Raw genomic sequence first — 16,052 nt, 5'->3', positions numbered from 1 at the left:
CCTTTCACAGTTTCAGTACGCAGTTTTATGAGTATAAATGAAAGAGATGGAAACTCTGAATGCAGGTATGTGATATTTGCACCTTATAAACCACTACAGTTTATTCTTTGTGCCAAAATAAACTATCGGCACCCTTGGATGCATTAAATTAAATTAAATCCAATCCAAGTGCAGTGCAAACACTGCATCTTTCCTATTCCATCCTCATTTGGGGATGTTATCCAAAAGTGCCATCACTGTGTTCCTTCAGTCCTCCTTCAGCCTTTCTCACCTCTTTAATCATGATTTCAATGGATGAATTGCTTTTATAGGCACTCCAGCCTTAAGCTTTAGGTTTGTCAGAGATGATAAAAACAACTATGAAATAAGAGAATCAAATGTATACATCATGAACTGATATTCAAGACCACCTCTTATCAGACACAAGACTGGCCTTACACAGCCTAGGAGAAATGCTTTTTCTGTGTCCCTAGCAGAACAGGAACAACAAAGCTTCAGGTTTTCCTATTTTTCTTGTTAGGGATACTGCATTTGAAAGTGTTTAATTTTTATTTTTAATCGCTTTTCAAAAGCCTTGCAAAGACTATAGGTAGTCACTGCCTAACAAGAGCTGCAGGAAGGAAACTGCGGAAGTTTCAGTATACGTTCAGACTAACTTAAATTTCCGGCCATGGCTCCTTCTTTAGGGTTCTGAGCCAAGGGCTGTAGAAATCAACCCCAAAATTCTTATCTCCTTCCTAAGAGATGTGGATCATGCCCTGAACTGTCAAATTGGTGTAAACACAGATGTATCTGATTTTTCTCAGTTTTCTGTGCAAGAGTAGGATGAGTAGTTTGGAATGTAGGTAGAGGAATAGTTTTGCCAGGTCACTGATTTATTTTTCTTTTTAAATATCTGGGGTTTATCTAGATTTTTTTAGAGCAGGTAAAGTATATTACTGCTAGGCAATAGCACTTTTAATGTCAAGACCCATGGTATTAACTAAAAGTCTTGCGGAACGCATTACAGCATGCAAAAGAAAAGCAGCAGAATGATACACCCTTATACCTACATGTGAATACATTTATGCATCTAAATCTATACATGAAGATGTGTAGAAAGTGAAATTCCCCTTCTCCTATATAGGTCAAAACCAAAAATAACACCTGTGTTATGTATTACACACTGACCTACATTATAAGTACAACCCTATGCTTAGTACTGTCAGCATTTCAGAATAAAGCCTGTCTTTGGGGATTTTATAACAACTTAGCCAGAAAACATTCCTGGGGCCAGATCTTGATAGAGGTTCTCCATATGGGAGGAAATGTTTCTCAAATTTGAAAGAAATTTTTCCAGACTATTTTGGCTTCAAGGTAGCGGGAGAAAAAGACTCATTTCTAACAACTGACTGATTTTTAATCTAAATTCACTAATAATTTGTCTTATTTTTTTTTTTAATTTGCTTGTTCACATATTGCAAAATTAGTCTTTTCTGAAACATGGGAGTGCAAACAGAATTAATTGTTTTCCAGCATTACTTCAAACAGAAGATTTGGCCAAATTGATTAGATGATGCTTAGCCCTTAGATCTGCATGGAGCTGATGTGCCTAATCCCACAAGGAAAAGTCCCACTGAATTAGAGTCAAATCCTGGAAGCATTTATGTGCACAAATGCAGTGCCTAAGTAAAGCATTGCTTATTGCCTATATTGTATAATCGGGTGTTTAAACAGCATTTGTAAGATCTTAGTCCTGTAAAAGTTGAGGGGGGAAGAAATCTATCATGCCTCCTAATTTATTCCATTTCTACTTCCAAATTTCTCTCTGTAACAGAAGAGTTACAGCAACAATCACTACTGTACGGATAGCCAGGAATTTTCCAGTGTAAGCCTTTTCATTCAGAACCATCCAAGACACTCCACTTCTAAGTTTAGTCCCAAACAGCGACTGTAAATTTGACAGAGCAAGGGTTAACTTCTAAAGATTATTTTTTCACTTGATATTAAAACAAACACTTTCCTCATTATTAAAAACAAGTCTTGGCCTCTTTTTAAACACATCTATGGTGGAAACAGCTGGAGGTAGGAAACTCAAGATCTGGCATGGATATGGGAAGTGCCTTTCTTTGTTCCAGTGAAAACTGGTCTTATTTGTCTGAGTGTTGAGCCTTTGAAATCTCACATTGTGTACATGTACAGAACATGGCATGGATTTCTTTACCAAGCTCAAACAGGCCACAACTAGAAATGGCTGCTGCACATACATATATGATCATTATTGTGGCATAATTAAAAAAAAGTGGTTTTCAGACAACAGAGGCAGTATCCCATCCAGAATGCAAGGAAACCTTTTAAAATGAAGGGAGAAAGAATGGGCTGTTGCACGTTTTGTATGGTTCGCAGGTGAAAACCCTGCTCCAATGCACGCTAGGAATGCCGAAACTTGGAAAGGCAGCCTGCACCACCTCAAAACTAGGGCTAATTTGCAGGCAGAGCCTGTGCAAAGTTAATACTGCCTGAGATAGCACCAACTTCAGCCAGTCTGATCACCTTACTTGGCACGGCAGAGCACAGCCAGAAGGTGCTAGTGCTGCCGCATGGAAAGGTATGCGGGAGAGGCAGGGAGGGGACTGGGAGAAATGGCAGCCCCTTGGGGGAGCAAGCCAGTTTCTCAGGGATCCCTGCAGAAGCACAACCACCTAGTTCCTTTTCAGGCCTGTTAATCTTCTATCCTCACCATTCCCCTTGTATTTGCACAGAAAGTTTGGACTTTTTCTAATGGAGTTGAGAAGATTATTACATGCTAAGTGTGGTACATGTGAACTTTTGGAAAAATAAGAGCTACAAGCCACATTCACCATGTTGATCAGCATTATGTTTGATAAGGAGAAATCTTGTTTGAAAAGTAGAACAAAACATTCTGGGTTTTACCTATACGAAATAAATAAGACTAAACAGTACTTTGGAAGTGAATAAAAAAATGAAGTCGGAATGTGTATTGATCTCAGTGACTGGAATCCGCATAAAACATATTTTTACACAATTTACTTGAAAATGAAAAATAGTATTTCCATTAATATTCATAAGAAGCAGTACCTAGCTCACATAAGCTTTTTTCCCTACTGCTTTTAATCAAATGCAATTAACTTTGTAGTTTCTTTGGACACAAGACAGCAACAGTGAACTGCCATGATTCCATTTGAACTAATTTCTCTTTTTTGGTAACTCAGACATCGATGAATGCACTCTGCCTCCATATTGCCACCATCGATGTGTGAACACTCCTGGTTCCTATTATTGCCAGTGCAATGCCGGTTTCCAGTTAGCATCCAACAACCACACCTGTGTAGGTAAGAACTTCTCCGCATGTACTTACACTCGGCACTGAGCTCACTTGGTCTAGAGACAAATACCGACACATGATTTGCCACAGCTGAAATTTAAGTATCTTCATCCCAACTTAAAGGAAATAAACACCAACCAATAAGACATACCAGTTGCTATATTGAGACTCTCCTGCAAGCGATTTGAGAAGTATAGGAGGACTAAAGAGAAAATTGGAGCCTTACTGAAAACCTGTTATTTTGTTGGCGTAGCAGATTTCTGAGGAGCATCTACTTTGGCAACTGGAAGCCTGGAGGTTTATATTAATTATTCTAGCTTAGATTTATTTATTCTTTCAGTTCTCGTGGATCACTTTGTGTTAGCATTGGCTTCTATTCCCAGTTCGTGCAACTGGAAACCAGGGGAAGCAATACTATACCACTGCAGTTAAGTGCAGTTATCCTCAGCACATGATAAATGTACTGATGAAAGCAAGCATCTATAAATGTTGCATTTGAATATCTAGAAAATAACGTTAAAAATGAAAACGAGGGTCACTAAGGAAGAGTGACCCTTTAGAAGCGATCCTCCCTTTAGAAGTAAAACACTAAAGGAAGCCTTCCAGTAAAACTTTAAGACTGGTGTTAAGTTTGAAATCATAAGTTCTGTTCCAGAAGAATGAGAGTAATAATAAAAAGGAAACTATTTCTGCTGAAGTGCAGAGAGAACGGCCATTAAAAAACCAACAAAAACCAAGAGATGGGTGACAGAGATTGTCAGAAGTTTTTTACAGCTATAACATATATATGTATATAATATAGGTTTTATGTATAGAAAAATCAGCCTGTGTTTTCCAGCTTCTACCATTACTTCCAAGCATTGCCATATCTTATCAAGCACCCTGGCACACTGCTTAGCACTGAAGTAACAGAGGCATTTCTTGGTTTTCACCAGATGATAGGATAAAAGATTGCACATGGACACAACATAACCACATGACAAATTGCTACTGATTTAACCCTTTCCATGGCTCAAATACAAGGTGTATTCTTTCAATTACACTTACAAATCTGTAAGACAGCTCCAAATTTGTGAGGTGCTTCACCAAAACACCCCTTCTCTGAGTTTTGCTAGCCTCCCAGCTTAATGAGACACTTGGGTAAAGTAAATCTTAAGAAGGAAATTTGTAAATTAATGGTTGCTGCATCAAGGCAGACTTTAACAGCTGCAACAGTCCTCTGGTGGTAGTGATACATGACAGCTGTACCGATTACATTTGTGTTACAAATTTTGCATATATTGAAAGTGGGTCAATATTTCTCAGAAGGAAAACAGAATTGTGGCTTTGGCTAGCTTATTTATTCTCTCTGGTAGCATTGTCATAAGGTACATTCTTTACACTATCGCCAGAAATTAAGTAAAAGGAGGAAGAAAGCTTCGTACTCAGTTTTTCCCTATTACCATTCATTTTCAGGACTAGAAGGTTCATCATATAGGGAGGATTAACATCCCCCTCATTGGTTTAATTTTCATGAATGCCTAATCTTAGTTGCCTTTGTCAGTTTTTAGTTGTATCTGTAAGTGACTTACTGATATTTATAAGCATTTGCAAAAGCCATGAACTCAAGATATTTTTTTTTTCCCCAAATGCAGCTCTTTACTAATGGTTATATCTGATAAACACAAATATGAATGGAAAACATGCAGGGGAGGAAAACAAGGGAAAATACACTAAAAACTAGAGTGAATGACAGATCAGCAGCAGTTAGTCAACAGCCAATGAAAAACAAGTGTTATAGATTCCAGAGGCGATTACAGTTATATAAACTTCCCATTAAAAATTGCTTCTCTTCTCATACCACAATGTTCTCACATATGTTCTTAGGATGGGCACATCATGGAAAAATCTAGCATAGAAACATACCTTCCCCCAACATGGTCTAGGCCTTGGAGCATTGCAAAACTCTATTGGCCTCAAAGGCTCATGTTATAATTGTAATGGAATTTAAAAGAACAAATTTTAAGAGTAATAAATAGCTCAAATAAATCTTAACCACTGCATGCTGAGAGGTCTTATCAGTATGTGTTCCTTAGATCAATTATTTATAGAGACTTGGCATTTCATACCTGAAAAAAGGCGCTGGAATGCGGAGTTTGATAGCCACACTAAACATTTTTGGAAGAATTCATCACACATTAGAATAACTCTCATTCCTGGAAAAATACTCTTTTTATACACAGAATGTAAAGCATAGATCTGACATTGTTCCAGTGACTGCAGATCTATATTGATATAGTCAACTGAGCTTCTGCTAAGCAATAGACCCAGGCTAAGGACTAATCCACTTAATCAGCCTAATTACCAGCTACACAAGATGAAAATCTGTAATTTTTCCTTTCAGACATAAATGAATGTGATGCCAATAACCCGTGTGCACAACAGTGTTACAATATACTGGGTTCTTTCATCTGTCAGTGTAATCCAGGATTTGAGTTAAGCAGTGACAGAATCAACTGTGAAGGTAAGCAATTTTTTGTCTCGGAAGAACGCCTTTTTTTTTTCTTTAATTATTTCCCCAGAAGTCTTTCTGTGAATTACGGGATATAATTCAAGCGGAGCCACACTGTGGGTGCAATCTGTACCCAAAACTCTCAAGACATTTTTTTATGTTGCTAATACACGCCTTAGTAGCTGTAGCTGCATTCAGGTACACATAAATATGTGTCTCTCTCTTTAATAGAAAGTGCAAAACAGGACAGACATTGCTACATTTCGGATCACAGCTGGGAAGAATAAGGCTTCTGAATACTTATTTCACAAACGCACTTGAATTGTGTGTGGTCTAATGCTGATGACCATTAAATGAATCGTAAAGGAATGCAAACCAAAAACAAGTGTAATTTTGTGTGGTGGTAGGCTCCTCTGAAAATAAAACATCAAATTTTTGATTTTAAGGAAGCGACAATTGTGCTTTTGAGGTGCTTTCAAGCCTGTGTATACAAACAGCAGGTCTCCTGATGATTATACAATCAACACTTTATTTCCTCTGCCAGAGTCTCCACAGGGGTCCTCTAATCTCCTTTTGGACACATGATGATCTCACCCTTAAAGCCCATATCCTTTCTACCACTCTTTGAGCCAAAGAGGTCTTTTTGGTTTACCACTGCCCTCCTAAACAAGCCAGCAAAGCTATTACAGATGCTCCCTCTCCAAGCTTCTTACGCTAATCCTACTTGCAAGTGAACAGAACAGGGAGCAGCAAGTATGCAGCCTCCAAGGACAACCCTGACATAAAATCAAGAACAAGGCTCAAGCCTCAGAGGTAGTAGGAGGGAGCTATGCTATTTTCCAAGCCATTCCCTAGTTTTGATAGGTTTAATTTAACTTTTGGTTAATGGAATATGCTGTTAAATTCTGCTTCATAGTGCACTTCTCTAGCAAGGGACTGATGGTTACACAAGAATAAAAAAGCAAGAGGGAACGGTATGCACTGAACATTATTTGAAGACAAAAAGAGGCCTTCCCCTCTTTCCAAAGATCTACTCCATTAGAGTAGGGCACAAGTACAAAAGGCAGTATTTTTGCCTTACTAATCTCACATGTGGGTTTTGTGAAAGTAATCACATTTTGGAATACTGGAAGTATAAATTCTTTAAAGAGGTATTTTCCCAAACCTGTTCTGAAATCTAATTTAGCTTTTGCTTCCTCAAATCCAAAATTCTCATTTTGGAAGATTATTGATAAACCACAAGTACAACCAGCCCTTCTGTTTGCAACTTTGAGGATTTAAGGACTACATCTCAGTTTTTTGATAACTTATTCTTTTTACACAGGATTTTTTTTTTTTCCCTGTTAGAACCAGCATTTAGCTATTATATTTAGTTCTGTAACTAAGTAGATATTAAAAAAATATAATAACTTTAAGCTTTTTTGCTCTCTGCAGACACTGATGAATGCAGAACCTCAAGTTATATATGTCAATATCAGTGTGTCAATGAACCAGGAAAATTCTCATGTGTCTGCCCCGAAGGATACCAGGTAGTAGGAGGCAGAACATGTCAAGGTAAGTGCCCTCACCTTAGCAGTCTCAATACTGCATTATTAACACCACCATTTCAGGCAAGACTAAGAATGCTTGCCATCTATCTCACGACAGGATTACCATTATGTTAGCGAAAGATATGTTGATAAAGCATTTGACGATTAATTGCATATCTTATATTAATTGTTATTCGAATTCTTGAGCTCAAACTCTAAGTCCTTCCGACTGCTTGGACAGAATTTTAGATTTTGGAACCCTCAGGTAAAACTTGTCTTGGATGCCTAGGTAGTGACTCTAAGTTTCAGAGATAAACATCTCTGGAAAAAAAAAAATCAGGCCAGTTTTTGCAGAGGCTAAACATGGCTTTATATTATGTTCTATTTTATAGAGGTTCATTTCTACTGTGGCTGGATTTCGGAAAGATATGCTTCTTCTGGTAACAGGAGAAAAAAAAAATGCAAGACTTGAGCATCTTCGATAATTTGTGTTTACAAAATAAGTGTTTTGGTCAGGTGCCACTGAATGCCAGTTTTAAAGTTTGTGGGTTTTCCTCACTGGTGCTAAATGTCTCTGCATCTTATTAGACAATATTGCAGAACAACATATAAAGTGCAAGAAGCATTGCTTATGTAATCCAGAAACTGATTTAACAGTCATTATTTTTAGAAATATAAATAAGCGTGCTAATTATTGACAGAAGGGATAAGGAAATAACTTGATTTTTTATTAGTATTTTTTATAAAATTCAGATTATTTTCTTTCCCTTCTTAAGAAGAGCAGCTGATACTGAATATTGTGGGGTAGTTAGTTTGACCATGTAAAAAAAGATATCTGTTTTTGCCTTCCAAGAGATTACATTTGAATAAGCTATTTTTGTGATGTGTTAGTTTCAGGAGACCATATAGGTACACAGTAGTGGGGTTCCGGCACTGACAGGATAACAGAGCATTAATACAGCACAAGTCTGACAGTTCTTACCTCCGTTCACAGGTATTTTCCCAGGCAAAAAACCCCAAGCTCTACTTTGCAGAATATACAAATTTTCATTATACCTTTCAAAGCTATTTTAGTTAAAATGTAGCCATTAACTAAGCATTTTAGTTAGACCATGAAACTTCAGGCAATTAAAAAAAAAAAAAAAATCACAATTCTTTCTCAAAACCATTTTCCTCTGTCTACAAGACATCTGCTACAAAACCGTTCTTTGCTAATTAGAAACTTTATACTATTTCTACAGTTGCATTACGTATGGTTAATGTGTATCTTTAGTCAACTAAAAAATCATTTAGACTTAATTAACACTCAATATACAAATTTATTCCATTTCTGTATAGAGAAATCCTTTCTAGTCAGGCCCCAGAAAAACAGGTAAAGAACACAGAAACTTATTGGGTATCAACAGACAAGGAGGTGGCTTTTTTTGGTTGTTTTGAAAACATTGTGTTTGGTTTTGTAGCAAACTCATTTCTATCTGCTTTGACACAGTCACTTTTCCTTCCTCCTAGATATAAATGAGTGTGAGACCACTAATGAATGCAGAGAGGATGAAATTTGCTGGAATTACCATGGAGGATTTCGTTGTTACCCAAGAAATCCTTGTCAAGAGCCCTATGTCCTTACATCTGAGAAGTAAGAGAATAATTAGTCTCTTTTTTTTTTTAGGATCCTCCTCAACAGGCAACATGATCAAATACAACAGAAAGCAAGTACCATTTGTTTGCAACTATCACAGTTTCATCCATTTTTGTTTTTCAGCCGCTGTGTCTGCCCAGTTTCAAATGCCATTTGCAGAGAGCTGCCTTACTCTGTTGTGTACAAATACATGAGCATCCGTTCAGACAGAACAGTGCCCTCCGATATCTTCCAGATTCAGGCAACCACTATTTACCCTAATACTATTAACACATTCCGGATCAAGTCTGGAAACGAAAATGGAGAATTTTACCTGAGAGTGAGTATTGGTGGGAGTTGGACCTCGAGCAGGGTATAAAAACCACTGGTGCTGCCAAGGTGTTATAGTGCCTTGCCAGCTTCACAAATCCATCGGATGTTCCCGTAAGAGTATCACAGCACCCCAAAGTTTATAAACTTTTTAATACTTCCTTATCAAACATGCTTGGTTTCCAAGTTTTTACTTGGAAGTAAATGCCTTTTACTTCTCTACCTGAAAACTCTACACTGACAATCAAACTGTTTCTTTCAAATGAATACAACACTAGTACCAATCATGAATATTTAGTAATCCTGTGACACCCATGTCAGATACAAATGAGATACCTCTATGCTTTTCACTCTCTGTACAAACACCCCATATATATATATTTAGGAGAGGATTATAGAAAGATTCCTTGTACAATTACTTTTATTAAATTTCTTTTTTGTGACAAAGTAAAGAATAATAGCTTGCGATGGGGTACGGATTTCTGGAGTGATAAGTTCAGGCCAACTTGCATAGGTTTTGTGTTGAGACTTATTTAAACCTTTACTTTCCTAATGTGCTGCAACTATTTCGGAAAAACCACAAAAGTTCAAATGACTTACAATAGCAGTATTTCCTGTTGGTATAATGCAATGAAGTGAATGAAAGCATCTATAACACCTGCTTTTTAAGATTTTTTTTTTTTTCCCTGGAAGAAATCCAATTTTCTTGGACACTTGTAATATTTAAATTCCTGGGAAATCCTTTTGCTTCATATGTAGCTTTACACTCAGTAAAACAGAATCAGCACAAAAAAAAATTAATCAGAAATATATTAATAGGAATGTTTTCATTTTTGTGGGTTTTTGTTGTTGGGTTTTTTTTTTTCTCTCTCTTAAAATCTGAAGATTGGGGGGGGTTGATAATACATCCAAAAAGTGTGCCAGGATATGGCATTGCCTGCTTACACCAGGTTTCCCCAAGGTGGGAACAAGGAACTACTCATTGGCATCTGACTTGTTCTGGTATAATGTACAATCCTGTACTTTTCCCTGGATTTATTAGACATCAAAAATCCATACCTACCACCAAAATACAAACTGTTGTTTGCTTAAAAGATCGCTCCAGCTGTAGTTTGGGTTAGACCCCAACCTAGTCTTTGGGCTGATTTTCTTTAGACTAACAATTCCAAGCTTCTGTTGCCACCCAACAGGGAATCGCAGGCCTTAAATAAGGAAGCATGTGTTTATTCCTGCCAAGAGACTGCAGTAAACAAAGGCTTACTTAGAAGTTATTCCTGTTGTTTTAGTAAAAGTCTGAGCTGGGTCTTAGATGCAGCAGATGGATTGGATTCATCTGTATACCTCACTTATTTGACACAGTGAGAAAATATTTGTAGTAGGTGAAGGGAGAGATGGAATTTACCTTTTTATTATTATCTGTAAATTACAAAGCTGTTTAACAAACTAGCAGCACGCCACAGACAAGGCCTGTCAATGTTCCCCAGCAGCGTGATCCCAGACTGGAAAAAAAGCTTCAGAGCAGTACAAGAGGGGGGTGGCAGCAGGCATACCAGTTGCAAAAATTCCCTGGGTTTACAAGGGGAGCATGACTTCTGGAGTATGAGCCACAAGATAAAGTTTCCCTCCACTGAACAACCTACATCACTGTTAAAGACATTAGGTCTCTCTTGTTTTACTTATTCTCTATATATTTTAAAAGCTGATAGATGGGGATTAAAAACAAAGTCCATCCTGGGATAGATTACCACTTTTTTTGTCCTTTAGGAGACTCAGCATAACCAGGAACAGATTTTGCAGTGCAGTTTATTCCTCTGAGCCCTAGTCAGGTAAAGTTTTCCCTGCAGCAAAGCCAGGTGTGAGATTAGTCATGGCCATTTAAAAACGTTAAAAGAATACTTGCATTGTGTATCTCTGTGCTGAGACAGAACATTTTTACAGTGTGGTAACACACAAGCACTCTCTCGACGCAGCTCGGGAATCATTTTAGATTTGACTGAATTAAACGTTTTTGTTGTTTTTCTTTCAGCAAACAAGCGCCGTAAGTGCAATGCTTGTACTGGTGAAATCACTATCAGGACCAAGAGAACACATTGTGGACCTGGAGATGCTAACAGTCAACAGTTTGAATTATCGTACAAGCTCGGTGTTAAGACTAACAATAATAGTGGGACCTTACGCATTTTAGTGGTTTTCAGTAACCCTTCACTGGCACTTAAAGCAGCCAAAGAATATTATCTTAAAGAAAGCACTTACTATTTTATTTATAGATTTTGCTCTCTTTTTTTTTTTTTAAGATTTGTTTAGTAAGTTGGTATCTTTAATCCACACATTACACCTGTAATTCAAAATTAGTAGAAGTGTTCCATAGTATAAAATGGGCATTGTCACTTTCTGTATAAAGATTTAAATCTTTTTTTATTACCTTTCTTGGACTAGATACATACTACACTTTTGTATGTTCATACTATCCAGTAAAACTTCACACCCCCTTCCTAGCCAAATAGGTCATGCAATTAAAAGGTGATCTGTGTTGTTTTTATTTTAAATTCTAATGCAGCTACACTGACAATCTCAAAAAGAAAAAAATTATATAGCGTGAATGATACACAGTAACGGTTATCTGGTAAGATAAAATATATTTCTTTTTAACTACTTTGTAACAAGATAACAGTCAATAAAAATCTGTAGACATTTATGTGCTATCAGTTGGTTTTTCTAATCTGGGTTGGAGGTAAAGCTACTTTGTGAGAAATCTTTTGCATCAGATTTTTATATGCAGATTGTGTTAACCATACCGTGGAATAACATTCTGCTCTCTCCAAGTAAAATAGACCATAGAAAGAAAATATCTCCAACAACGAAAGAAACTCCAAGTGGAAAAATCACCCTGCAGGGCAAATGTGTCGGCGTTTTCTCCTGAGAACACTGTTGGTAGTTACTGGTTAGAAGGATACGGCATTTTCAGACAGAAGTTAACATGCTATTTTTCCAGAAATATTATGTTGTATACTAAGAATTGAGTGCATTTGCTTATTAAGTTATATCTTTTTCAGGCACTCGGTCCTATTCCTGCACTTACAAGTTAGATGTATCATGTACAGTGTTCATAAAATTTATTTCTAATTCAAGAACTAATAACAACTTTTGTAATATGTAAAATCTTATTTCTTGTTTAAAATGTAGTAGTTAATCCTTTGATGTACAAAATTTTTAATAAAGATCTCTTACATATAGTATTTAGTCTTTTTTGAGGTAGTTTATTAGCCGCATTAGATGGTGGAATTATCAGCTATTGTGGGAGTCAGCAAAATCCCCATCAAGTTCTGCTGAGTCAGAAATGACCCAGATCTTAGTCCATACAGTATTACTTCGTGGAAGACTAAAAACACAGTTCCTTTGTAGAAGGATAAACATATTCCCTACTGAGTTTTACTGACACAGAAAAAAGAAAAATATACCAACATACACACATTGCTAGTTAGTTGCTAATTTACAGGAAGGAGCCTCTTCTCTACTTAAAATTCATTTTCTATAGAAAATATATGTGAGTGGTGCATACATTATACGCAAAAAGCCTCTTGTGGTGCAGACCGACAAATTCGTATTGAGTATGTCAGTCACCCTCAGTGATTGCTTTCAGGGTATGTGCTCAAAGAGAAGCAACAAGCGTGGCTGGAGAACTTGGCATCCAGAGGTCCTGCGCGGCAAGACAGCAAAAATTCACTCTAGAATATAACTTAGAATTGGCCACAACTGCTCTGGTTTAGGGTGACACATCCCCCGTGCTCAGACAAGTTGCAGAGCAAGACCCATTATCCAATGATCATTTCTTCAAGCAGTCATTTGTGGCTTTAAACAAATACTTCATTTGCCAAAAGGGTCAGAGCACATGGTTGTGGCATAGGCCAAAATAGTGCTGGCGCTGGGCCGTGTTTTCTTCGCCTGGGGCCCCAGAGCTGTGGGGTGAGACCCCAGGTAGCCTTCATCCCTCTCTGCAGAGAGGAGCTCACCAATACAAACCCAGTCACTTTGTAGATGAATTTAATTGGTGTTTTCCACGATGAAAACTCTGATATAGAGTTTGGCTGTAGGAAGCTCCTTCCTCTCCCCAGAGGGATTCCTCCCCATTCATCATCACTACAAATCAGCTTGGTTTGAAAGGCAGCTCCTCATCCCGCACGTGTACTGAGCAAAATGGCTCTGACCTCCTCCTCCCTGCAATTTTTGTGGCAAGCAGCACATGCGCACCTCCATACTTAGTCTGTCAACTAGCATTTTCTCTGTGTAGTCTGTCCTCACAAACAAGCTGTGCTGGCCCCCAAGCATCTTCCTCTACCCCCAGCATCAGTACTGTTCTTTTGCACCCACTTTTAACTTCCCAAATTGTGTAATTCAGCCTTGCCCATTCCAAGAAACAATCGATTTTGTTGTTTCCAGGTTTTAAATGGGCTGTTTTCTCTTGATAGGTGCCCAGAAGAGGCTGAAGTGGCTTTGCCTCCTTCAGTCCTGGGACTTGCAGGGCACCAGGCTGGCTCCAACAGTGAATTAAACAGCCACAAATCATCCCCAGCATCCCCAAGTTGCCAGACTCTGCCCCAAGGATTTACTCTACCTTCATGCTCTGCCAATAGACACCAGTTTCATCACCAACACGTTTAAATCTTCCTTTTAAATCTCTGCTTATGTGACAATGACCCAAAATTGATCATTATATGTGGACAAAAATAATATTTATATACTTATCAAATGGCATGAACAGCAGAGGCAGTTTTAGCTCGTACACGTGCCCAAGCCACATTCAGCCCTCTTGTTCCTCCACATCTCATCATGCTCATAGGCTTGGCTTAACCCATTTTATTTTTGCACAAACTGTCCTGCCAACCACCCTGCCCTCCCCGTCTGTTTGCAATATTCAGGTCTATAAGACTTACAGCCCAAACTAGCCAAGTCAGAGGTGATCACACAGCTCAGGAGTAGTATATCCAGCTGCTTGCCATTATATTGCTACAGGTTGGTTGAGACCTGAACGCAGTCGCTGGGTGTGGGCACCACTCTCCATACACAGCATTAATCACAGCACTTTTATGGAAGTGGGGAGCTGAAATAACAGCAGCCCCTCCAAACCAAAACACAAGCAGGCAAGCAGAGCAAGCCAGGGACTACAGCAGGGCTGTGCAGAAATTGGAAGGGGGTGATCGGTATTGTTTTGGATAGGGGTGCGGTACATGATCGAGCGTGAGAGTCTGAAAGAAGTCCATAATCAAAATGAGAAGATGGTTCAGAGCCTGAACAAGGAGAGCTTTTGTATGCTGCACTGTGCTAGAAAACCTGCGTCTTGCTAGGAGGGAAACCCACAGGTTCACCCGATCCTCCCAGAAAGCAGCTTCTCATATAGTTGTTGCAAAGGATATGGAGCTGCCACAAACAAGCATTTGACTAGCTACTTGGTTTAAAGGGATGCTGAAATTCCAAGAAATTACATGAGAGCAAAGTGTTTGCTCAGCCTTCACTATATCCTACCAGCATGACCATTATCAATAACACGCTCCGGGAAAGATTCTCATATAAATCTCTGTCACTGTTGGAGAAGAATCTAAATCAGGAAAACATGCAAAGTTTAATATCTTCTCAGAAATAGAAAACAGGGAGGGGAAAAAAGTAAAAAAAAAAAAAAAAAATAGGACCTTGAGTAAACAGAACTTAAGAAATAGAAACGCAAGTTCATTCACTTCCCCAAGACCACCTGAACACAGTGCAGTGGGATTATTTTGTTTGGAAGGCTCACAAATACAAGTTTATTGTTGAATCCTGTTTCCATGACTGCAAAGAGTTGCTTATGTTTTGAATGATCATCCATGTTTCTAACTTTATAACTCTCCTATTAAAATATAGAACAGCTGCTGCCCCAGTCAGCTGTTCGGCATATGGAGCCCACCAGGGACAAAGCCCACTGTTAACACGGAGAATTATTTTTAACGCCCTCACATTTCTAAACCTCACCATCATCTCAGCAAAATGGCACGTTTCCACACTTCCCAGCTGGGGGAACACCTGCATAATGCAAAACTGAACTGTGCTGCATCTGGTACAAAAACCAATTTTATTTCATCTGGCCAGCAGAAAAAGTTATCAGCCCCAATGAACAGAAACAGGGCAAAAAGTTAACTGTGTTTTATATCTGGGGAAAAGCAGATGTCTAGTTAAGATGTTTATACTGCAAACATTTCTGTATATATTAGGAGGAAAGAGAGCTGTTTAATAAAATGAAGTTGGTTTATAGTTGCCAAAGCAAATTTGAAGGACAGCACAACAGCTTTTGTCATTTTTGCATGGGAAAAAATACAGTCCAATTTTATATTGAGATAGATTATGTACATTAACAAGCATTTTTTCTTATGTAAGCGATCTCAAAGTTAACTCTTTTTAAATCCTCCCCTTTATTGTGTATATTTGCTCAGCAGAAAAAGCTGCAAACATTGTGTCACAACAATATAACAAAGTAGTATTAAAGGCTTCCCCTGATTTATTTTCTGGTATCTCAGAAAACACCACGATACCAGATTAGGGGCTGCGTGGCCAAGACACACAGCAATGCTTCCTGCAGATCAAAACACTGGACTCAGGTAAACTCCAGGTTTTGTTTGTAAACATGGTCATGCTGTGTCAGTCACATGCTGTTTCTGCTCTGACTTGAGAGAGAAATTATTTCACTTTCTGATCCAGAACCCCAACAGTCCCGAAGGGACAGCAGCGCTCCACATC

The 16,052-nt window shown here is 38.2% G+C and overlaps 1 protein-coding gene across 1 annotated transcript in view; it reads left to right on the top strand.

Annotated features, from left to right (window-relative positions):
• Positions 1–12,526, top strand: part of EFEMP1 (EGF containing fibulin extracellular matrix protein 1) — a 53,284-nt gene extending 40,758 nt beyond the window's left edge. The window contains exons 6-11 of the mRNA XM_082481862.1: positions 3,213–3,332; positions 5,709–5,828; positions 7,251–7,370; positions 8,855–8,978; positions 9,105–9,300; positions 11,317–12,526. Of these exons, the coding sequence (XP_082337988.1) occupies positions 3,213–3,332; positions 5,709–5,828; positions 7,251–7,370; positions 8,855–8,978; positions 9,105–9,300; positions 11,317–11,475 (839 nt within the window). The 3' untranslated portion in view covers positions 11,476–12,526. The remainder of the gene's footprint in view (positions 1–3,212; positions 3,333–5,708; positions 5,829–7,250; positions 7,371–8,854; positions 8,979–9,104; positions 9,301–11,316) is intronic.
• The last annotated feature ends 3,526 nt before the right edge of the window (positions 12,527–16,052 follow it).

This window comes from Vanellus vanellus, assembly GCF_965231255.1.
Source record: "Vanellus vanellus genome assembly, chromosome: 3".
Lineage (NCBI taxonomy): Eukaryota > Metazoa > Chordata > Aves > Charadriiformes > Charadriidae > Vanellus > Vanellus vanellus.
The sequence above is the reverse complement of the archived record's forward strand: the minus strand, read 5'-3'. Positions and strand labels throughout refer to the sequence as shown.